We start from the raw sequence: 26,075 nt of genomic DNA, 5'->3' as shown, positions 1-26,075 counted from the left end.
TCGAGAAAGCCGATCCTGTGAGCGAGAGCGCTGATCTCGGGAGCAAGAAAGCGGATCTTTGGAGCGGGAGGGCTGATCCTGTGAGTGAGAGCACCGCTTCCGGGAGCGGGAATGCCAATCCTTAGAACGAGAGCGCCGTTCGTGGGAGCGGGAATGCCGATCTGACGTCTTGGAGGGTGAACGTTGTACCGAAGTGTGACGATCTAAAACGACCCGAGATGAATGACCGTAACTCTAGCCCCCATGGGGGAGCGCAGAGATAGCCGAATCCAAGAGCGGGACTTTGAAAGGACTGGAGCAATCTGTCGCTGGTATAATGAGAGCAGGACCCAGGTTGGTCAGACGGACTGAGTGCACATCGACCTGCATATCTACTTGTGGAGTTTTAGGTCGCGAGGGGACAAGTCGTCTGTAAGGAAGCTGTCTCTGAGAGGGTGTCGGCTGTGATAGAAATTACAGGTTTGACAGTATTGTCTTTAAGGCGTGATGAGCTGGTAGTAGCTTTGGAATCCCTTGCTTTGGAATGGCGATCGGGAATAAATCATTTAAAATCCGAGTAAGTTAGGGAATGACATTCCGCACATCGGGAACCCAGGCTGCACTGTCCCCGACAGTCGCAACATAATGAGTGGTGATCCGACGTGGAATAGGTACGTCTGCATTTTTTACAAGCAGGACGTTGTTTGTCCTTCTTTCCATATTTATTTAGGAACTCGAATAACCTGGCGAAGGACAATGATTCTATGATGTTTTCAAACACGTCACCACACAGTGGAGATGAGAAAAAGAATGAATTGGTAGAGGCGTACACGTCGTCAGTTCAAGCAGGCACGGCCTGGACGAGAGGCACGTAATTGACCTAGCTTTTGAACGTAACCATGGAGATGCAGGGGGGCTTGGGTGGCTATTTTTAGTTTTAGAAGCTGGGAAAATGATTCAAGCACGTTCCCACATAGGATCGAAGAAGAAGGTGGAAATCCAAAGTGTGAGATTGGATAAGTTTAAAAACATAATATTTCTTTCACTGTATCATTGTAAAACTAATAATTTACCTCTGCCTAGAAAAGAAAGGGAATCACACTTTTAATATCACCACTCTTTATGAGAAATTAAAATAAAATTAATTTTCTCTTCTCTGGCTCACGCATTTCTAAATGATCAATTTAATTTTGATATTCTTTGTTTATTAAACATGCTCTTTGTACTTGTTGAAAATCATGCTATGCAATGTGTGTTGATCTGAATAATTTTCAGAATTTTGTCTGGTAACACCGAAGACAAAACTGTTACACCAAAGACAAGGCAATAACACAAAAGACATTACAATTACTTACAGTGACTTTACTTTCATGTCAAAATAATCTGTCAGTAGGAAATGATGCACTATAGTTGGTGTTGCATATTTGCAATGGCATCAGACATTTTTGTTTCACAATATTTTCTTTGATGGTAATACTGCTGACTTGTGGTAACACCAAGGACATATTAAGTAATACCAAAGACATTTAGCTTCATCTAACCCTAAGTTAGAGTGTTTAAATAAGAATACACATTTAAGTGTTAATATGATAAAAGAGTTGTAATTTCAATGTCACAAGACATGTTTAGCCATTGCCCATTCTAAGTAAATAATTGCTGACTTGTGGTAGCACCAGGGTATACAAGGTTACGCCAAAGACATGGAACTTTCAAAAGGTGATGTATATACGTCTTTGCTTGGTGTAACTTTTTTCGTTTGAATAACTTTTTCTTCAGTTGACTAAAAAAATATATAAATCTTTTCTTCATAGAAGACAGGAATTGATATGATAAGGGAGCATTCATTTACCTTCTTTCTACATTAAGATGGACAACTCTTACACCTAATTTAGCAAATGGTAACACCAAGGACAAGAACCTTTTAGATAGGCATGCTTTGCTTATTTTCATTATTTAAAGATAGAATCATAGAGGAAACTGATCCCATTAGTAAAATAACAACATAAAAACTCATGTATATGACATAAAATCTGAAATAATCAAAAATGCATTCGTTGTCTATTGACAGTGATATTTCAACAATTTCAGACTATATACCACTCAAACGACCGAGCAAAACAAGAGTGCTCTGGGAGCACAACATCCCCTGCATGAATTTATTAACGAGTTTATATTTTCTTTGTATTTTATGAAATAACAACAGTAGATATGGCACTGCATTTGAAGCAAATTGTGCAGAACAGTGTGTTGGGAGTACTCCAGTCTGAATGCTAATGCCATAAGGATGTAGCTCACCCACAAAAGCCTTATACAAGGAAACTAACTATATTTATAGTTATAGTTAGATATTGTGATATTCTCTGGAAACTGGAGGAGTAGATTTCATGAAGCTCTGTAAAACAGGGGCAGTAACTCTGTCAAAATCTGGCAAAATGAAACAGGACTGCGTTATGTATATCATCAATATGTCGACATCTTGTGTGTAGATTGTCAGGGATATTCTCTAAAAGCTGGAGGAGTTGATTTCACAAGCTTAGTACCCTCTCTCATAATTAGGCAAATGAAGCTCCGTAAAACAGGGGCAGTAATTCTGTCAAAATTAGTCGAAATGAAATGGGACTGCGATATGCGTATCATCAACATGTCGACATCTTGTGTGAAGAGTTTCAGGGATATTCTCTGGAAACTGTAGGAGTTGATATCACAAGCTTTGTATCCTCTGTGGGACGGACGGGCAGACGGACGGGCAGACGGACGGACGGTCAGCGCCACGACATAATCCCCCTTCGGCCATTCTGGCCCGGCGGGGGATAAAAAGCACTGACATGGCAAATTTGTATGATGAAATATTTTAATTTGGTTCCCCACTGAAATATTAGTGATGAAAGTTAAGGGCTATCTCAAACTTTATGTAAGAAAGAGATTACTGACATAAAAAGGATACATATTTTGACAATGACCCATATATAATATTTCATCAAATTCCAATTATTAATGGCTAAAATATCGTGTACCCACGCTTCATGGGACATCAACTTCCCAGTGAGTGACCTTGATCTTCAACATCACTCTATCACATGTGAAAACATTACTTGCTGCAAACTTTAGTGGTGTTACAAACATCATTATCACTATCTCTTGCCATGAGGCACATTAGAATTTTGTTTGTTCATATAGTAGTTAATATAAACTATAAAAAGTCGAATAAAGCCTTAAAAAGAGATAGGCACTTGGGCTGCTTTATGTCATCAGAATAATTGATTAACTGTGAAATTAATACACACAAAAGGTCCCTTCTTTCAAAAAAATAACTTTCTAAAAAATAACTCAGTCTTGATAAGTATCTGTTAGATAAGCTAACTTCAGTAGTTTCTGAGAAAACCAATTTTCAAACACAGTCTTGATAAGTATATCTTAGAAAAGCATGCAAACTTTCAATTATGTAACTTCAGTAGTTTCTGAGAAAACTTGTCCCCTTTTCACACAGTATGCACTAGTTTGAAAAGTATAGAGCAAGGGCCAAAACTCGGTAAAACAATACTTCATGGGATAAATTTTCTCAGTCTTGACAAGTATCTCTTTGATAAACTTGCAAAGTCTCATTCATGTAACATCAGTAGTTTCTGAAGACAGTATGCATTAAGTTGAAAAGCATGGAACCAGGGCCATAACTCTAGAAAACAATAATTGACGGGACCAATTTTCAAACTCAGTCTTGACAAGTATCTCTCATATAAGCATGCAAACTTTCATTCATGTAGTTTTAATAGTTCCTGAGAAAACTTGTCCACAATTTCACACAGTATGTACTAAGTAGAAAAGCTTTGAGCAAGGGTCTTAACTCTGTAAATAAGTAATGTACGACACCAATTTTCGAACTCATTTGACATCGTGACCAGTAACATCAGTGTGTAGAATTTCATTTCTCTAACTTAAAATAGTTTTGAGAAAGTTTGTCCACATTGAGAAGTGGATGGACGGACGTATGTTCTTATATATATCCCCCGCGGGAGATGAATCTCCATACCATGCAGTCGTTTTTAAGTATAGGTAGCACAAAATAATGTCCTCGGAAGGACGGACAGACAGAAATCCTTGGTATAACTATATACCCCGCAGATTGGAGGTATAGTAATAAATATTCTGACTAGTAATAGGCACCAAACTGATGTGTACTGGTATACAAACACATACAGAGTTGTTATGCTTAAGAAAAGAATCCCACCTTTATTTAAACATACCTTCGACCTTTGACACAGCACTGATGTTTTTATAAGAGAGCAATGAATCCAGGATTAAACACAAGAAATTTTCACTGTTTTTGAGGGTTCATATGTTTCGTAATGATATCTCTCTTGTGCTATCTTAGACATCCCAAGTCATGTTTCAGCCAAGATACTGGAAGGCTGCAATTTATCGGATACGTGTAATGACAATTCTGCTATATTTACATATGTAAGTTTTAAAGATATTAATCTATAAACATGACTGAATGTTCATGAATGTCTGACAGTCAAAGAAGGAAAAGGGTCTGGTGATTTGAGAGCTCATATTTCATTACTTTTAATCCCAGATTGGTTGTTCTACTCACAAAACATATCCACATTTCTAAATCCAAAATATCACTAAGTTTCAATACGTTTGGGTCATGGAAAACACATTTCCTTTCCTGTGGGATGTTTTTCTTACCTGGAATTTTGCAGGAACAAATTCTCCAATTCTCTGTCCACTGGTTGTGTCTATGTTACCAAGGGCAATCTGCAAAGCTTGTTTATCATCCATAATCCTTCAGTATTAAGGTAAACTTGGAATGAGTGATTGAATGAGTGGGTTGGAAATATCAGGGTAGTTCAAGTTCAGAATGAAGTGGTGAAAATGGATTTCAGGAAGAATGTTTAGATCATCTAAGTGGTATGTGTCATCAGCACAACTCTCCATTGAAGCCAACTTGTGTTCACATTGTTGATGAAATAAACACAAATAGAGACCCTTAGTCCCTATATGAATATGAACAAGTCACCTTAATCATATCACTGCCTGTCGGCCAAGCTTTAAAAATAAGCAATCTTTTGAGGTTTCTGAAGCCAAAGTCGGGAGGCAATTCTGTTACGTGTGGGTCCATAAACATAGTAATGCAGGATAAGTATACAAATGTAAAAAATATTTAGATTTTACTAATTTTTTTACTTATCCTGCATCTTTTTGATGCGTCTGCATCGGATGGTTTGGAGGCGGGTATACCTTCAGGTGTCCAAAACCTCAATAATTCACACCCAAATAACGACACATGTTTGTCAATAATCTGTGAGGCGGAAAAAGCATAGAAAAAAGACCTTAAGGGTAGGGTTAGTCCAATCTTATTTACAGATGGAACATAAGAATGCACACCCTGCACACACATGGTAATAAAGGATGATAGCGAAAGTTAAAATCTTTACCTACCGGCACTGTGTCACTGAGCCAAAGCCTGATAAAAAAGCTTGTCTTCATTTCTTCCACTGGGCATGTCTCATAAAACCAACGTGGGCTACTACCAGAGAGTAGTCCTTCGAGAGCCACAATGCGAAGATAATGACTACCGAAAACTGTGTCAGACCTCCAAATCATCCTTCCATGATAGCTGTAATAGAACAGTTACTATGCAACCCCATGGTAGAGGCTAACGGGGATTTGAGTTTGGCGATCCCAAAAGCCTGAAGGATAACGGCATGTAACCATAGAGATATGGTGTTGCGACTAACTTCGGTCGTGGCCATAAGGGATACAAGTATGAATAACCATTTCCTCAAACATTCCTAATTTTGGAGCAGTGGATGAATACGGCGGGCACAAGAGGAGTTCTCCCTCATCTTCAACTCCCACAATCATTGAAATTGGTGGGATGTGTAAGGATCGATCAGGTTGGCCTGGTAGTTGATTTTTGCTATAAAATCCCAGCACAACCCGAGATGTACTGCTCCGATCATACCATATGCTCAAAACAGACCTAGGTAATGTCGATTGCATGTATGCTGCAGAGGCTAATGACAAGGGAAATATTGTTTTCTCAGTGAGGTCATAAAATGAGGATGCGCAGAGGGGTTCAAAGGGGGGATAGGTATATGCAGGTATGCATCCTGCAAGTCAAGACTGATAAAGGAGTTGAACGCATTGTTGCTGGCTCTGAGCAGTCTCAATGTTGTGAGACTGAAGTAAGGTGGACGCATTAGATAATGTTCGTGGAACACGGAGAATCAACCCATCTTGTCCGAGTCTTTCTTGGGCACCAGAAAGTTGTGAGAGAAATCCTCGTCCAGTGCCCTAACCATATCTCTCAACATCAGGTCCACTGGAATTGAGGTGGTATGTGACCATATGGTATCCTTCTTATCAACCCTGTTACCAGGGGAAGATGCAACTGACACAAGACTGTCTGCTACCCACTCAGGCATTTGCGCTCAGCTAAGATGGGTATTCCACTCAACAGAGGAATTTTCATCTTTCGCCATTTGATAAGTCTGAAGAATTGTAATGATGGTGACACCCTCTCGAAGTAGGAGATCGACTTCTACTCTGGTGCATAACCCTTCCTCTATCAGAAGGCTTTGAAGAAACGTACGTCATAGACATCTGCCACATGGATTGCATAAAATTCTGCATCCAATTGCTGTTCTGGTTCTGTGCAGACAGCTGAGCTTACAACTGTTGCACTGCCAGATAAGTAGGTGGAACAGCGCTAAGCTGATCATGTGGTTTGGTTTGTTTGTTGTTTAACACCGCACTCAGCAATCTTCCAGCTATATGACGGCGGTCAGTATATAATCGAGTCTGGACCAGACAATCCAGTGATTAATATCATGAGCCTTGATTCACGCAATTGGGATCAATGAAATGCATCAACCAAGTCAGTGAGCCTTAGCCCCCAATCCCTATGGTCGCCTCTTACAACAAGCATAGTCGCCTTTTATGGTAAGCATGGTTTGCTGAAGACCTATCCTACCCTGGATCTTCATGATTGACTGATCATGTGTCGCCGACGTAATGGGGTACGCTGGCAGCCTGAGGCTGATGTAATTGTAGAAGCGCCTGGGAAGCCCTTAAGAAGTAACGCCCATCAGCGTTGACTGGATCGTGGCTTGTGTCTGTGCTACCCCAACAAAAGCGTCGTAAGACAAGCACCGGCATCACAGTGGCCGTTGCAAAATTAGGAGCAGGTACGATACTCTCATCATTGAAATTGGAGGAGAGTAATGAGAGGATGCATACCTGCATGTCATGTTACGGAAGCTATATTACCAACCGAAGATAACAGTGGCATAGTTATGACAATCTGTTGCTCGCATCCTGCGACTGAGACATCTTCCTCGCAACACGACTGGACTGCTGCAAAATATGTTTTTGAGTGACCCGTCTATATAGGTTCTACTACACCAAATCAGAACCAGTTTGGACAGTGCGGTTTTCGTAGGGAGCCTTCAGTGCAGATCGAGATATATCTGCAGGCTGTGATTGGAGGATATTCTGTAAGATTTTTATGTCTTTCAAATGTACATCCATCCAGTTATTAAACTGACCATGTTTTTCTATATTTAGTACTGTCTTTTTCAACATGATGACTTATGCTGAATGTGACCACAGCTATTTTCAAGTAGATGACATTTGGTGCGAAGCTGGGGGTGGTGTGTTTAGCTTCCGGTACTCGGAAAAGGAGCTGGCTAAGCTAGTCATTTTTATTTTTTTTATTGCTGCTCTAGGGCCAAACCGTGCACACACATACAGGTAATAGCTGTTGAATGCTTAGTTATTTTAAAAAAAATCATAACGTTACTATAGAAGTCTATGGGAAAACATTTGGTTGTGTGTAACCTATACAGCAAAACTTGATGGAGAGAGAGGTGAACAAATATAACACTTAAAAGTTTGGAGAGCAAATCTGTGTGCAAGCCAAACAGTGTGGATGAGGATCTTATATAAGGAGCATAATTAGTTGGTTGGTTGGTTGTTTAACGCCGCCCTCAGCAATATTCCAGCTATATGACGGCGGTCTGTAAATAATCGAGTCTGGACCAGACAATCCAGGGATTAATATCATGAGCATCGATCCACGCAATTGGTGGATAATTAGTACACCGCGTAAGCATACGTTACGCAAATACGGAGTCATTGATTGATACAGAGTTGAAGAGTTGCAAAAGAATTTAACAAACATCTATCTGCAAATGTTTTACGAGTTGAAAGTGTATACAATGAAATGATACATGCCAACTCTATGTAATGCCAAAGGCTACCAGTATTTAAATACACATAAGCATGTTACAAATACCTAGCTACTAATTGCAAACAATTTGACTACCTTAGCAGGTAAACAATTGTACCAAATTTAAAATGGCGGGAAGCAACAAGCTATGAGGAGGAGAAAAACACATCAAAATCACCCACATATAAACGCACAAAATAGGGAGAGTAATTTGAAAAGAATACATCACCCATCCCAGATATAATTTAGAGTAATAACCGAAGCTAGTGGTCTAAAGAAATCCAATTTGAAAAGTCCGCTGAGAGACGTCCTTGCTGTTATGTGACAGGCAGTGATGTGAGGAAAGTGACTTGTCATCAAGGTCACATAACAGCGGCAATGATCCATGCAAAAAGCAGGATTTGAAAACGAAAACAATTTTTTTTTACCCAAGACCATCAGTGAGCGGTGTCTTTGTTGTCATAAGGAAGGCAGTGTATGCATTAAGGAGTAATGTAGGATAAGTTAAAAATTAATATTAATTCATCAGTAAAGAACTTGATTAAACTGCTTACCTGGCAAAACCTTCCCCTGGCCAGTTCATTCCCAGGGACAAAATAGTCTTGGCTTAACCTTATCCCCCCAAAATTGAGGTGGGCCTATCTTCGCTGTTCTACTGTTCAGATATATTGTATATCAGAAGGGTAAGAGGTTCAGCTTATTATGTCCGATCTTCCCCTATAGTTGTATATACAAAGTAAAGGAGGTGGGAAAGGTTCCGTCTTGCCAAATATCCCAAACTCATGATTTTTTACTGAACATTGAGATGGCCAGATCTCAAAGCCCACCAATCTTCCCACAAATGACCTTACATACACAGTGTGTAGGATGGCAAAGGTTCAGCTTGCTTTCAGCTATGTACTTTTGGATCCTCCACAGAACATCAAACAATAGGTTTAATATCAAGATGCAAGATTTTCATATATGATGAATTATGTCGTTTTGTTAAATATCATATACAGTTTTTATACACATGTAACATACATGGTGACATATAATAGTGAAAAGGGTGTAGGCCATATGAGGACAAGCCTACAAGCTGCCTGCACAGTCAAGTCAAGATTTATTTGTTTGTTGTTTAACGCTGCACTATATATATGAAAAAACAACAATAAACAAACATTAGATAGATAGATAGATAGATAGATAGATAGATAGATAGATATGTTTGTTCTTTTATGTACATCTAAGAACAACAAAGATAACAAAGGTGGCAGCAGTAACAAGGGAAGCCCAACAAATAATTGGTGCTGTATCATTTCAAAACGCCATTCAAAGACTTGACATTAGGGGGAGCTGGCTGTGTGTGTGTGTGTGTGTGTGTGTGTGTGTGTGTGTGTGTGTGTGTGTGTGTTGTGTGTGTGTTGTGTGTGTTGTGTGTGTTGTGTGTGTGTGTCCAGGCATGGAAACAACAACCCCCTGACCTTCCGCTGAGGAGACCAAATGAATCAGGTGTTCGGGATCAATGACTTGGTGTGACAGTGTGTCATTGTACCCTGACGATGTAGATAATTGCTTATACATGTAATATCAAACACAGGATGGTCTGGTCCAGACTTGATTATTTACAGGCCACAGTCATATAGCTGCAATAATGATGAGTGCAACGTTTAACAACACACACCAACTTGAGCCAAGTGAAGAAGGCCACTCATGAGTAACTACAGAGTGAACACAATTCCTTTGAAGAACTGTAGATTTAACAACAGATTATTGATTTGTTAACGTCAAAGAATGCCAAGGCGGGCCACGATTAATCTCATGTGACCTTTAATTCAGCTGGGCTTAAACTATTTTTCCACAATATCCTTTTTCCAGGTGACCTGAACATAATGGCCAACTGTGTTCTCGCAATTATTTGTACAGCTTTATCAGTGTCAAACATTAAACATTGTCTGCAAAGGATACGGTCCAGCATAGTCCATCTGTAAAGGAAATACTTCTGGCGGGTATGGGTTTAGCGGTATAAGGGTTCTTTTCATTGGATCAAATACCAACTGATAGAGGAAGGTGTTGTCTGCCTGTAAAAATCTGTCAATGTATTCCTGCGTCACAACCAGCTTCATCTTCAGATAGGACGGCAGTTTGGAAAGCAACTGTAAACCAGGAACATAGATTTGTTATATTGCAAATGCAGTAATAGAAATTTATCAAGAAATGAAACAATAGTTATCATTGTGTATTATTCTAAGAATATTACTCAATTACATCATAGTCAATATTCTTGTAATTTGGTCAACATCACACTATAAAAACTCCTCAGATTTTCAACAGACATCCTCTTCACTGTCATCCATCCCAAACAGTTGTTAGGAATACTGCATATCATGCCGAAGGTTAATAAACTTATTTATTACTTGCCCGTGAAGAGATCACCCGTTTAATAAACATACAGCTTTATTACACATTGTGTAATACCAAAACGCGTGCTTATGTACTCTCGGAACACGTTTCACGAACAAATATTGAAAGCTCTCAACATCCCTTGGCGTATTCAACGACATTGTGTGTGGATATGATAGATCACTGGGATGAGCTCGATGACCCCAGCAACCTTGTTGCTAGGCTGACGTCACATGGTATTGTTTTGCCGATGGATCTTACAACAAAATTCCACAAATTACGTCATCGGGTATTGTGACGTCATTGTAAACTTTGAGCTGCAAGGCCCCGTTCCACAAGGCGATCGTACTCTAGCGCAACGACAGTCGTTAGTCTAAGTTAAATTATGAGAGTTGTGATAGCCTTAGCACTACGATAATTTTGTGGGACGAACGCCTGAAATCTAAAGGTGGACCATTGTATGATATTAAATTCATACGTTTCAACTTTTGACGTGTTTGAAGTATTATTCTGTTAAACTCAATTGGATTATGCCATGCATGGATCGTGTAGGTGTCAGCCTATTTACACTCAACAGTATAATTCTAAACACATTATAAATGACAAGTAATAAATAAAATACTAAACTCGCTCTCGTGTAAAACCAATTTTATGAAACTCGTGAATAGTTGTGGTATCTGACTCGCTTTCGCTCGTCAGATACCACAACTATTCACTCGTTTCATAAAATTGGTATTACACGGGAGCTCGTTTAGTATTCTATATATACTATTTTGAGGTGACTTGGCCTGTCTACCTGCCTGTAGTATCTGGTTACTCGTGGCTTAAAATATCAGAGTGACTTCCCTTTGCCTTACACTCGCGGAGCAAATGAAATCTTGCTTGAACTTTTTATGCATTTTTTAAAGTAATGATCGGCAGGAATGAAAAAAACAGGAGTAATTTGTATTTGTATTTTTTTTTCAACATTTGGACTTTGAAAGAGCAGCGCATCTGTAAACCAAGTATTTAAAAAAATGTCGCCTTGGGGTTGATGATCAAGACCTCATGAGCCTTGACTAACCCTGGCTAACCCAGCAAGCCAGTGTTTACACAACACAACCACGGCCAAACCGTCATCTCAGACAACACCTGATGAGCCATTTGCGCCAGTGTTTTGATGATGAAAGACTGAGGTGAAGCATCTGGTTAAAGCCCAGACAGCACTGATCTGGCTGGCCAAACAGATCTTCCATCCAAGATCTACTCCTGAGGACCTTGTAGATTAACCCTATGGCTCCGATTTGTTAGAAAAATATCCCATTTCCCCAAGCTGGATGAGAGAGTACTCACACAAGCTGGCCCTTGGGGTTCCATGTGTCCGGTGAACTCTGTGGCTGTTCTCCTTCATTGGAAGGTGGTTGGGAACCTCCTCAACCCGCTGACAGAGGAGCAGTGAACCAGATTTAAGGCTCTGTACCAAGGCCACAGTCACTGGCAAGTGTGACCAGCCCAAGAGAGGGCTGGTTAGTGTGGTGTCTGTTTCATTGTGACCAGGCCACATATGCAAAGGTCAGAGGCCAGGATAAAAGTAATCACCATGCTATTGGCCTGCATCCTGAGAAGGCAGACCAATTTAAACAGGCAATCCAGGAAAAGATCAGCCACCTCCTGAAACAGCCTCAAGTCGTTACCCTAGGAGAGGTCGGTATAGACAAGTCCACCTCTCCAGCCTGCTAGGTGCGACAGAGGGAGGTATTCCAATGCCTTCTCAAACTCCAGCCATCAGGCCTTCCGTTGGCAGTCCATTGCTAGGACAGGCAGTGTCAGGAGCTAGTGTGTCAGACATGAGCATTCGTGTCAGACATGAGCATTCATGTCTGTTGCTTTCGGGGGAGATTTCAAGGTCCCAGAGGCCTGGTTGGTCAAATTCCCCAGGACCTTTTTTGGATTCTCTGGTATGGTAGCAAGATTCACATCTCAACAAGAAAAAGCCATCTCCTTAGAGATGGATACACCCTACCTGTCGACCAGAAATAACACTCAATGATACAGGTGAGGTTGCAAACTTGGTGGCAAGGATCCGTGGGACAACAGCCAAGCTCTGTACCACTTCTAGTAAATGATGAGAATGACACCGGGGTTTACTTCTGGGTGTCAGGGAAGTTGGTACAGCCACAATACACAACTCACTTGTTCAAGTAACCGTGTCTAGTCACTTGTAGTTGGCAACTGCACATCCGGAATAGTTTGTTGTGTTGCTATACAAACCCTTCACACCTCGCATGACTGAATGTGTGGAGTAGGGTTTCCAGAAATATTGAAGTTTCCCTCCCAGCAATGATGGGGCCTCTTCAGAAGTGCCAGAGCAGCTTAAAATAAGGTGTTCCTCCAGCAATGACGGACGTCCCCGAATGTGCCCAAGTAGGCACTTTCTGGGACTGTATTATAATCATATTGTAAACGGATCATGATGTGCAATCACATTCTAGAATCTAATCAAATTGTTGTCCATGGAAGAAATAATACTGCAATGGTATAGCTTTGTTCAATTTATGTCTGAAGAACAAATCTATTCAGTACAATGATAATGGTAATTATATTAATATTTTTACAAAAACCGAAGCAAAACATGTAATTCAATCGTAAATAATTGAGGCAGGACCAGACAATATGGTGATTAACATCATGAGCATCAACCAAGTCAGCCAGTCTAATTACCAGATCCTGTCAGTTGCCTCTATACGGCAAGCATTGGTTCCTGAAGACCTATTCTAACCCGGATCTTCACTGGTGGTGTATAGCAGTGAATATACATGGAAAAAGGGAAGTAAATTCCAAAAGAAGAAAAAGTTACTCTTTCATTTTTTTAACTCAGTCTTGACAAGTATCTCTTATATAAGCATGCAAAGTTTCAGTCATGTAACAAGGTGGTTTTCAAAGAAAATCTGTCCCCATTGCAGACACTGTGCACTAAGTAAAACAAGAAAACACAAATAAAAATATATTTTTAGAAACACCAACCTATCAAAAGGCACCAGTTCAGCATGTGTTTCATACACATGCAAAGTTTTATAATAAAATATTAAATGGTTTCTGAGTTATTCAGTTATCACCCCACACCCACACCACACACCACCTTGAGACAATAACCAAAACACTAAACAAAGCATTTCAAGAATCACCATCTGTTGTTGACACATTGTCAACTTTAGTGCATTTAGTTCTTATTAAAATACTTACCACTTTAAGATCTGGTTGTCGGGCCATTTTAAACACCTTGTTTGCTTTTGCCAAACCAATTCCAGGTAATGAAGCAAGGTAATCACAACCAGACAAAATACACATGTACCGGAATTTATCAAAAGTGTAGAAATCATTTCTGATCTGAAGTACTTCATTTAGTCGAGAATGCTCCACCAAAATTCCATTCCCAAAGACATCCATTTTGAAGATTACCTGAAAAAAAATAGGCAATAATCACTGTCTGTCACCAGTCAATACCATTGATCTCACATGAGACCTACATGCCAGAAACCCATGTCATTTTCTGAATGCAGTGATTTTCAAATATTTTCTGACAATGAAAGTATTCATGCATATGTAACTTCAACATTGCAACAATGACTGCAGTATGTGTTTTGTGGCAGAATATATTGTAAATTTATTTCTGATGTTTGTTAGTGGCAGCAAATCAACACCCAAACAATGCGCGGGGGATATAGTCTACGCCTCGTCTGTCCATCTGTCTGTCCGTAATCATTTTGTTTCGAAATTTTCCGTGAATAATTTTCATCCAAACTTGGTACATATATTAACCAGGGGCTGAAGTGGGGCCTTTCGCTAACTAGGAATTTTTCGTAATTTCATTTTTCTCTGTTTCCATGAAAACAAGTGAGACATAGCTGAAACTGAGCAGAACTAAAAAACTTTCTACATGTATGAATCGGGTTGAAGTGGTGCCTTTTGCAATTTAGGAATTTTAAAGAAATTAATTTCTCCTGTTGCCATGGCCACAAGTTTGACTTTGCCTCTGTTCACAGTGGTGTGTTTGTCCAGACCATATCTCTAAATCTTATAGGTACCCTTTCTTGAAACTATGCACACACAAAGACCAGGTTGTCACTGGAGCCTTTATTAAGAAATTTTTAGCATTTATGTTTTTTCTGATTTCATGGCAACAAGTTTAATTTGACTCTGTTCATGATGGTGTCTACCTGACTTAGAAATAACTCAATAACTACTCTTGTATACGGACAGACAGATTAGATAGAAATTCTCTCATCTAGTTGGACTTAAAGTAACCGTCAGATAATTTGCCCTTTCAAATTTGTGGGGGACACCTGTGAAGATCCGGGGTAGAATAGGTCTTCAGCAACCCATGCATGCAGTAAAAGGCGACTATGCTTGTCGTAAAAGGCGACTAACGGCTTCGCGTGGTCAGGCTCGCTTACTTGGTTGATGCATGTCATCGATCCCAATTGCGTGGATCCATGTCAATCACTGGATTGTCTGGTCCAGACTCGATTATTTACATACCGCCGTCATATAGCTGGAATATTGCTGAGGGCCAAACACTCCAACCAACCAACCAACCAACCAACCAAATCTTCTGCTGTCTCTTATTATTTAGTGGCATGTTGTCATCAGGTCGCAAATTAGGAGTGACCTCCCTTTGTAAGCTCCTACCTTGTGCGGAGAATTTTGTTTCTCTCGCTGTATGACTGTCTTATTTGAGAAATTTCATCAGGTAACAGCTTCTAGAAGGCTAGCTGTACTTATACAAGAGCAAGACAGGCATTCGAGGCCTGTGGACACAAAACCTATCTGAATACACTTACTTTTCTGTCAGCTTCAAACACTCTTTACAGGATTCAAGAACTCAGCGGATGCCTTATTCAAGACATTCAACTATGACAAGTTCTTGACAGTTATTTAAGGGCTGTTTATTTATGTTTTTTGCTGCTGCCACATATTTCCCCAATTGTATTGCCTTTTGTGATTGAAGTGAGAGAGTGAGATAGGTTTAACGCTGCCATGTCTGCTTCTGCCTTGGATTTTAAATCTCATAACGGCCCTTTTCTGTGTGCTCATCCCCTTGATTAACATGCCCACAACTTATGTCAACTTATTAGTACTGTTTATCGCTGTGTATAAGGCAAGATTTTCATAACTAGAATTAGGGGGCTTTCAAGCGGGGTCGTCTTATACTACATGTTTGGCCATACACTATTTGAAAGGTCTAATTAATTAATCCCATTTGTTAATACAAAAACGTAAGAAAATTACCTGGTTTTAATTCCTTCAAAACTTTTGTTCTATGCAACGTACATGCAGTCACAATTTTCTCTTTTTTGTGTGGAATATTCCTCTGGCTCGTGCATAGTTCATTTCGTCATCAACAGCATGCATAATCAGGATCATTAGGTTATTCAACCTTCTTTGACTCAGTCTATTATGACTGGCTGTGTGGATTCTGTTTTGAACGCTGAACCCGCGCTCTTCAGGTACCCTGCTCACCGGAATGGTGATCGCAATGGTAGCCAGGTGTGCAAAATCGGGGAATATGTCAGCATATTCATTTATCAGGACCTGGCATGTGTTCGCAAACGTAACAGTGCCCAGGCAAGCTGCAGCTTGCTTGAATTGCTGGAAGTCTCTCTTGCAACGATCTCGATCGAGTACCAGTAGGTGTGCTGTGACGTCATTATCGTCTGGACCAATGACTGGGCTGAAGTATGTCAAGGGATTCCCCTCCGTGCGCAGTGAGGTCTTGAGGTGCCACTCGTTTGGCTTGAAAGGAGATGACAGACCTCGGATCTGCGTATGTCAACTTGACACCATGAAACTCGCCATCGAATACATTCTCATTCAAATGTTTTTCGTATTTTCCAGTTTCATTCAATAATGTTTGTAGGCATCCAATGGTTGACTCCACCATAGGCTGTATCATAGCTAGGTTCAAGTTGTCCTTTTGAAAGACGGTGACAAGTTTTTCCATGTATGGCAGAACATCAGACAACACGTATGTTGTCGCAACAAATGTAAACGTTTTCATTTTTTTTTTGCGAGATTCACCGCCACTGTGTTGTTACGCTGGGCTGCTTCTTCCTCAATTTCAATGACTAAAGCTGACCAATTTAATCTTGTAGAAGTAACAGCTCGAATCAGGGACAACCACCTTACGGTAAAGGGCTGTTTGACACTGGAGAATTCTGTGTCGTCCAAAACTTAAGAAAGTTCTTTTAATCTGTCATACCATGTCGCGGAATACTGGTACAGTTTATACACGTCATTGATTGTTTACGGTAATCCGATATGCACTTTGATAGTTTAGCTGCATCCTGTGACGCCAGGGCAACACAAAGCATGGACAATCACTTGTTTTAAGTCTCACACCAACACCACTCCTGATGTCGGTCATGACGCTCGCCCCATCTGATCCCAAACCAATTATTTTGTTCACTGGCATACCCCGTTCCTCCATCACCTCTCTGATCTTTGCAGTTATTATTTCTGCCGTTCCCACATGAACGGTAGAGTTTCCCAGAAATATTGTCTCTGCTTTGCCGCCATTTACGAGGGGTGTTCATTAAAGATTTCCCCTGACCCACTTCCGATGGACCTAGTGGAATGAAACTTGGCACAGGTATTAGTCTTTCTCTACAAAGGAACCACCAAGAGTTACCCACTTCTCCCATCGTTCTATGCAACTATGGAGACCTCGCTTGTAAAAGCCCTCATTTTGCGTCTCAAACCAGGACTTGACTTCAGAAATCAGTGTTTCATCATCTGTGAAATGTTTTCCCTTCAAAAATGACTTCATGGTTGGAAAGAGGTGGAAGTCAGATGGTGCAAGGTCAGGAGAGTAAGGAGGATGTGGAAGGATTTCATAGCCACAGGACCGCGCTTCTGTCTGGGCAACATGAGAGTTGTGTACTGGAGCATTGTCATTCAGGAGACGGACACCCTTGGTCAGCATGCCACGCCTCTTAAGCTTGATAGCGTCCCGCAATTTCCGCAGCGGTGAAGCATAATAAGCTCCTGTAATTGTGGTACCCTTTGCCAAGAAATCCATCATCACTACTCCGTGCTGGTCCCAAAACACCGTGAGCATGACCTTGCCTGCAGAGGGTTGGACACGTGCCTTCTTTGGGGGTGGTGACTCCACATGCTTCCATTGCATCGACTGAACTTTAGTCTCAGGATCATAGTGATGGACCCATGTTTCATCCTGTGTGATAAGTCTGTCAAAAACGTTTGCCTGTTTTTTTTGGCACATGTCCAAAAGATCCTTTGAGCAATTGACTATTTCCTGCTTTTGGAAAGGTGTGAGCAACCTGGGAATCCATCGTGCAGACACCTTATGCATGTTCAAATTGTCATGGATGATTTTTTCCACAGACCCTACACTGATCTTGACATCTTGTGCTAACTGGCGAAAAGTTATACATTGGTCTGCCAAAATGGCGGTCTCCACTTGATGGATAGTGTCCTCATCAATGGCTGAATGGGGGCGACCAGGAATGGCAGCTGTTTCCACAGATGTCCGACCACACTTGAACTGGTGATGCCAGTGTTTAACAACGTCATATGATGGGGCATCTTCCCCATAAGTTGCTTTCATTTCATTGAAAGTTTCTTTTGGTGTGCGACCTTTCAAATATTAAAACCTAATCACTGCTGGGTATTCTACTGGCTCCGTTGTCACACCCTACTCGATCATAACACCTGTAAAAGTGGTAAGATTAATATTTCGGTGCTGCAAATTCAGACATAACCCATAGATACATGTATCATTACACATGTGAAATTTCAACCAAATATGATAACACTAAGTGGTTTAGGGGAAATCTATAATGAACAACCCTCGTACCATACGATCGAAAATGATCAGGGTTTTTTTCAACAGTAATGTTGGCAGTTTTGTCAATAATCAAACCGATATATTTGCTATCTGAAAGTTTTTTTTTCAAATGTTCTATTGTCGATTCGGTAATTGCGCTTTCAATTTCTTCCACGCTGTGGTTGTGTACAACCCCATATAATGACAAACAGCCATTTCTTTTCTGCAGTTCAATAAGACTTGAAAATTTGTCTGCGGCAATATTCTCTTTTGCCATATATAACACCGTTCTCATCATCACGGTTAGGTTGTCGTCCGTTTTTTCTTTAACTACGGACATGTGGCCAGCCATGACTTTTTTATTTGACATAATAAAAACAGCGTCATTGTGACTGTTACTGTCTCTGTGCTCTTTTTTTGCCGACTTTTGCATGTTAATGCATCCCTTGGTGAACCCATTCAGCTTCCCTGCTGCCTCACATATACGACAAAACATCGTCCCTGTTTCGGACTCGTGGCGTAACCATTTAAATTCATTCAACCAGTCATCGTGAAATTTCCTGATTTTAGTCGTTTTACCTTTTGTTGCAGTTTTGGGCTTTTTAATCCCGCCGTCACAATCAGTACTTTCACTGGATGACTTTTCTAATTCATACTTTGTACGTTTGCGGGTATTCTCGGGGTTGCCACCGAAAAAAGTAAAAGCTTTGTCTGCTTTGATGACGCCATGTTCCATAATCTCGGGTCACATGGTTTGAAATGACATTTCACTTTGGTTCGAGACTAAGTCGCTGGAAATAGATATTTAACCTCCAAGCAAAGCGTAATGTTATTTCCTTGCGCAAAAAATAGACAACAGGGGAAACCCTGCTGATAGCAGACAAGCTGGCTTCGTTAAAAAAATATACTTTATTCAATATCGCCGATATTTTGTTCAACATCAAAGATTTATGAGGTACTTTTTGCCGGTCCACTGGGACAGGCAGGCATATGAATTACCGGTCCTAGCATAATTTATACGGGAAAAAAAATGGCAATTACCGGTAAACGGGAACACTGTTTTTATAAATATGAAAGTTATGTGTATTACATTATTTATATAATTCATTAACAACTTAATTAAGTTTGTTATAGTTAAAAATAATGTAAGCTAAAACATTTATAACGTCCGGATTAATACCATTGAAGCAAAAATTTAACGATTTTCGGCAAATAATAGATTTCATAAAATCCACTTACCGATTACTTTTTTATTTTCATTAGTTTACGTAGTAGGAACATTATTTTAAAAGAATTACAAATAATATCTGTCATCACCCATTTCCCGATGATAGTGGCTGTCCGCTCACTAACATGAGGAAATACCTCCGTTTTCAAAGCTTCATATGAATCACACACATGTCGAAGGCAGCCATGTCAGAATATATTAAAAAAAACAAATTTATCTTGTTTCACCAACATACATGTAATCTGCTACAAGGTTCGTGATTGGTCAAATTTAAGCACGTAACAGAAAGGCAACCAATCGAATTACAGCAACGGTGCCATCCTGCAACGGTATAATTTTAAGATTTTGACGATAGGTTTGGGTTAAATCATGTTATTCTGAACGTTTTAAGCATGAAATCGTTATCTATATTAAAAATATGGAACTTTATGGATGCATAGTGCTAGGTTATGAGCTGTGACAAAGATTTCTTACGCCTATATTTTGGCATTAAAGACATCGGGTCCGAGCCGAGAAATCGAGGCAACGAAAGCCAAGATATCATTAGACTTACGATTGCACAAAAAGATGGAAATAATAACTTAGATGTCAGTTTGGCAACTTTTAGATATATTTTTGTTGATTTTATTACTTTGTTTAATATATCTACAGATTTGCTTGTAACGTGTTTATTTTACTGTTTGACAAGTTCGATGAGGACCCGCTGACGAAGTGTGTCTGAGAATTTTATTTTCAATAACATTACGGGAAATAGTATCTAGTGAATAAATTTTTAATCTATAGATAAAAAATGAGAAAATCAAATGGAATACATATTTCAGACATTGTGAAATGTGATAGGTTTAATAAATGAATGATATGACAAGTAGGTTAATAAAATTATAAACTATTTTGACGTGACTTGGTCGGTCTACCCTGCGGTGTGACTCGTGGCTTCTTGACCGGCCAACAGTGTTGAAATAGTTAAACTGGTCACCACTGCGCTTTGCGTTGACAAGCTTTGATGGTATTAAAAAAGTATCCCAGCGATACTTTTTTGTTTGAACGAAAAGATCGTCTGTTTTAAAAATAGGGGTAATTTTCATTTATTTATTTATTTAACATTTGGACTTTGAAAGAGTGGCACAACAGTAAACCAAGAAATAAAAAAAAAAGTGTCGCCTAAGTAATTTCAAGGTAATTTTTTTTCCAATATGCTTTAACATGGGGAAAGGTCAGACAGACAGGACTGACTTATTACATTTCTTGGGTCCAAGTCATTGACCTGTAAACAGCTTTTTGTGTCAAAATTACTGCCTTCCCAAAGAATATTGAACGTGCCCACCACCCAAGCCTGCGGATCCGGTAACGGGGAGACATACATCATGAGTTGGTGATTTTGGCAAGTTGCAAACAGGTCGATGTTTGGTTGCCCGAACTTCTGAAGCAGTAATTGGCATGCTTCTGTGTGAAGTTTCCACTCGGTGGGAGTCACCCTGTCTGGATGTGATAAAGCATTGGCCAGAATGTTTTGACATCTGGGGATGTGTTGAACTATGAACTGTAGTAGGAACTGTAAGGCCTTGTTCCCTGATTGCGCAGGCACTACACCTGTGTTGTCTGTGGATATTGCTAGTTGGGCGAACTGTAGTTGATTCTGCCAATGTGATATGGCCAGAATTAACACTTCCAACTCCAAGGTGAGCACCCCATCCCAAACCTTGATTATCCACCCCAGTTGATACAGTAGCCTTCTGGTGATATCCCGGTGGTCTACTAACATCTGAGTGTGTTGATGACAGGTGTAGAAATGCAGTTATGGGCTTCATGAATCCTGTAGATAGCCACAAGGCCACTGAAATGCCAAATGGGAGCATTGTCCACTGGTAGTTAACCCCATTGAACGGGAATCTGATGAACCTGCGGTTTGAGGGATAGATCGATATATGCAGGTAGTCATCCCGCAGATTAAGACAGATCAAGGAATCAAATGCTTTTATGCTTGTTCTGAGTAGTCTCTGCGTAGTGAGGCAGAAGTAGGGTGGATGCTTCAGGTAACGTTCGTTGAATACAGAGAGATTGTGTATCATTCTCATCTGATCATCTGAGTCCTTCTTGGGTACATGGAAGATGTGGGAATAAAAACCTGGTGTTAACGCTGGTGTGTGTACAATCTCTACAGCTCTCTTTACCAACAGAATGTCTATGTTGGCCTTTAATAGCAGATGTTGCTTTCTTGGATAATACCAAGGAACTGGAGCCGTGGTCAACGGTGGAAGTACCTCTTGTTGGTAACGATGACTATTAAAAATCAACACAACATATTTGCAATCGAAATACATGTAGCGCGGGAAGTCCCTATAGTGACTGGTCAATGTCTTCAATACGTAAATAATTAGGGATGTGAACTCTCTGCGGAAACACAGAAAATCATGTTTTTTAAAACAGTAGTCCTCGGAAAAAGTCATCTTCTGTGTAGTACTTTGAGAACGTAATCTTCCTTAAGGATGCTCCAGTTCTTCCAAAATCAATTCAGTCTCCCACCTATGGGGGTATTGACAATTGGGTGTTCCCGGTTGTGACTGTTCAACATCTCAATGTTTACCCCTCTTATCATCTCCCCTACCATGGTATTTACCACACCGGGACTGATAAGTACCTTGAAGTTTCCCTCTGCCACACCCTTTCCCAGGAATCCTGCGCCTGGCCTTCCTTGAGAGACTCGCATTTAGGCCTATAATTGCCTAACTTGCCAGATCGCTGGGATAAACTGTGAGAAACATACTCCAAAGCCTTGAGTGCCGTCCTATCCCTAGCATAACCGGAAACTTTGGCGTGCATTAATTTATTCATTAAAAAGAGACCTGGAAGACCAAGGTTGACGTAGCAGTCTGCGCTTAAAACTCCCGAGTCCCAAGTAGATAGGGCTAAATAGCCAAGCCTACGTGTGACAGTTATTTCTGCCAACACAGCTTTAAGGTGATTTCTCATTTGGTCAATCTGAAGCTATTGAAAATCGTCTATAGTTTGGAGATGATCTAGTCGGTTAGGGTTATCCTCCGACAGATCCTGCTCTACTGCACGTGTTAATGATGCTAGTGCTGATAAAGGTGTCAAATTTCTGTTTAAAAAAACTCAACTCTGGTATCCTGAACCTTAATAGTAGTAGGCCTCAACGAGCCTGTCATTCTCTGTATATCCTAATCCAAACTATGCGCCTGGTCTGCTGCCTCAAACACATGGATAGGATATTCATTATTCCTAAGCACAAGCATCTGATACATAGGAGTAGGCGCAGGATACAATTGCGTCATGGACTGCTGCCACATGGACTGCAAATTTTTTTGCATCCCATTAGTGTTCTGTAACGGTGTTGACTTCTGAGCGTGCATCTGCTGCGCTGGATATGTTTGTTCAGCGCTAAACTAATCATGCGTTGCCTGCGTAGCATTGTACGCTGATATCCCTGGGGCTGATGTCATTGTAGATGCGCTTGGGTAGGAGGCAAGGGCTGCGCTCAGCGCAGGTATCTGAGATGCAATGCTCAATAGTGTTGGCTGGAACGTGGCTTGGGTTTGAGCTACCCCCATCAAAGCGTCTTGAGTTGTTGGCGCAGGCGTTTTTCATCTAGCAGATCTAGATGTCTCAGGTGGCTGAAAATTAGGGTCAGTTATGATACTCACAAATTCCTCTGGATTTGATGTTTTAGGCAGAGCGTGCACTCCAGCCGACATATTACCTGCCGAAGATGCGTGGTAATGACTGAACCATGTCCCTTACTATTTAGGGATTGTGACATCTTCCTAGTCTCACGACGGGATTGCAAAATACATTTGAGAGTGACCTGATTATAAGTCGTAAAATTCGTTGGAGAGAGATTTACGCAAAAGACACATTTAGAGTTTGGTGCACAAATTTGTGTGCATGCCAGACAAAGTGGATGAGGATCTTTGGCAGATTTTTTCCTTCACAATTAGTACAACGCGTAAGCATAAGTTATGAAGATAAAGACTTTTTGAAGAAGCGGGACTGGAAGGCTGCCGTAGAATGGGCGATCTAATTGTTCCAAAGGGCAATAACTCTCCTTTTGAAATGATGTAAGCGACGGTCCAAACTGTCGCTTCCGGTCTGGTTCCCGGATCAATGCGCGCTGCAACAACTACTGACATGTAGAGACGGAGCCAAGCTAAAGAGTTATCCTGTTGCACCTTCGTTCAAAAACGGTCATTTACAACTGAATATTTTTAACTAGCACATATTTTGTAGTGATTATTAGTTTATAATATCAACATTTGTTGAGTCTTCAACTACAAGACGTATTGTCACTATGGAATATAGCGGGAAAAACGTCATGAAAAATGGTATATTGCCACTGTTTTTACTACGTCAGAAAACAGCGAGGCATTCTGTCAGTCTGGGCTAACATATTGCATCGATGATATAATGCAAACTCATTTTATTTATCAGTCTTTGTGTTAATTCCCACAATTCGAGCATTCAAATCACAACAAATACTACCATGGACTTCAATTTAATAAAAATTAGTGATACGCCAACATTTGCAGCACACAGACATCTTTGACAGGCCTTTACCAATGATCTAGTAAGTATACATCCGTGCCTTTACAAATATTTTAAGAAGAAATAACGTTCAAAATAATAAAATAACTGATTTTAAATGTTACTTTTTGTATCAAAATTAAAGTTGCATCTGAATATTCAAATTTATATTATTTTTTTAGAAATAGGCCAAATGAACATCAGTTACTCAGTTGCAATATACATACCAGTCATCATACTTTGAAATAAGAGATTTACCCATATCATTCTGCCCCTTATAACATGTGTCCACGGACCTATATAACCTTATACAAGTCCGTGATGTGTCCCACCATTAAGTGCTCTGAGTCATCACAGGTGTTAATTCATTGATCTCATAAATCATTTCTTACAGAATTCTGATACTCATGCTCTTAAAATAGTAGTAAATTACAGAGATTTGTCCCAACATTCAACATATCATACTGACTACCCCACAAAATGTGTATGATGCATAAATAGATCTAAATAATAGTTTTATCTTCTTGTTTTAGTAACATTATATTTATTTTAATGTTGACAAATTATTTCCCATACAAGCCCACACACTATCATGCTGTATCTGAGTATCCTGATTTTCATTCAACAGTACTTCAAGACACCTGCAGTATTAAGTATATTTTGTATTTTTATTATCATCTAGCAAATATGAATTTAGAAAGTTCATCATCAAATCTTCTGATGGTTAAATAAATGCAAATTGAACCCCACAGTCATTCCTTGTAGATAAATGGATTTATTTATGTTATTTGTTTTTTCATATAACAGATTATACTTACATATGTTACAGTCAGTGTCTATAATCAGACCCAATATGTATTTTGACTGAAAATTTCAGTCAATATGCCCACTGACTGATTCACTCAGGCAAGGTATATTTCTTTCTTAAATTTTCATTCATTTAGTATTGCCTGAAAAAAAGGGCCGGATATTAGACTGAAATGAATTAGACTGCATAATTTAATCTCCTCAATTTAATTTGGATCTATTTTGATCTTATCAAGATCAAAGTAACTTATGTAAGAAATTGATAATGTGTTCACAATGAATTGATTGGTTCTCCAAACCTGAAAGAATACCAGAGTCCCTTTTTTATGTTACTTATCTTTATTAGCATAATATTCAGTTCAGAAACAGATGACTGCTAAAAAGTCATACATGTGTAATCAAATACCGTACTCGTACACATGCACAAGTGTGCCAAGATATTAAATAGAATAATAAGAGTCATTGTGCAATGCAGATATCTTTGGAATTTGAAACATCAGATTAGAACAAGGAAACATAAAAAGCAAGGCCTAATGAAGTTATCTGTGTTACAATCATATGATTATTGTCAATGCAAACCGGATGTAGACACTGCATTGTTAATACAATCAACATTATAGAGATTGGCAATTAGTATGAATATATTGTTTTATTTTATAAAAATTGTAGTTGGTACAAATACTCTTGAATGTGTATTTTAACTAATATATAGGGTCCTCTGTGTCTGAATTTTTTGTTTTTCTACTTTGTAAAATTCAAAAAGGCCAAAATAATATTTATCTTTCATTGATCATATTGAAATATGATCATGGTAGTATTTGGCAACAAACCGCTACCATTCATACACATAAAATCCTTTTATACAACATGCACCAATTAACCCTTGAATATCAAAACAGATTTCAGTGATTTCCATTTCTTTTATTTTGAACATTGTATCATGATATCTAGTTGATGACATAATTTTACAGTGCCTGTTACTCTTCCAATGTCTTGAGAACATTTCTCATTGCTCTCAGTTATATATCTGACAAATACTTACATGTGTCGCTGTCAATATTCACAACATTAAGGCTACG

At 39.6% G+C, this 26,075-nt stretch overlaps 1 protein-coding gene and 1 pseudogene across 2 annotated transcripts in view; one reads left to right on the top strand and one right to left on the bottom strand.

Moving 5' to 3' along the window:
- The window catches only part of LOC139442173 (exonuclease 1-like), a 121,078-nt gene that overhangs the window by 26,822 nt on the left and 68,181 nt on the right, over positions 1-26,075 (bottom strand). For both annotated transcript variants that reach the window (XM_071222960.1, XM_071222961.1), the window contains 3 exons: positions 13,820-14,035; positions 10,163-10,350; positions 4,669-4,765 (listed from right to left, as the gene is read on the bottom strand). In XM_071222960.1, coding sequence (XP_071079061.1) covers positions 4,669-4,765; positions 10,163-10,350; positions 13,820-14,035 — 501 coding nt within the window. The remainder of the gene's footprint in view (positions 1-4,668; positions 4,766-10,162; positions 10,351-13,819; positions 14,036-26,075) is intronic.
- On the top strand, positions 10,770-12,702 carry LOC139442161 (putative deoxyribonuclease TATDN2; annotated as a pseudogene).

This window comes from Haliotis cracherodii, unplaced genomic scaffold (genome assembly GCF_022045235.1).
Source record: "Haliotis cracherodii isolate W230 unplaced genomic scaffold, xgHalCrac1.p SCAF_5, whole genome shotgun sequence".
Classification (NCBI taxonomy): domain Eukaryota; kingdom Metazoa; phylum Mollusca; class Gastropoda; order Lepetellida; family Haliotidae; genus Haliotis; species Haliotis cracherodii.
The sequence above is the reverse complement of the archived record's forward strand: the minus strand, read 5'-3'. Positions and strand labels throughout refer to the sequence as shown.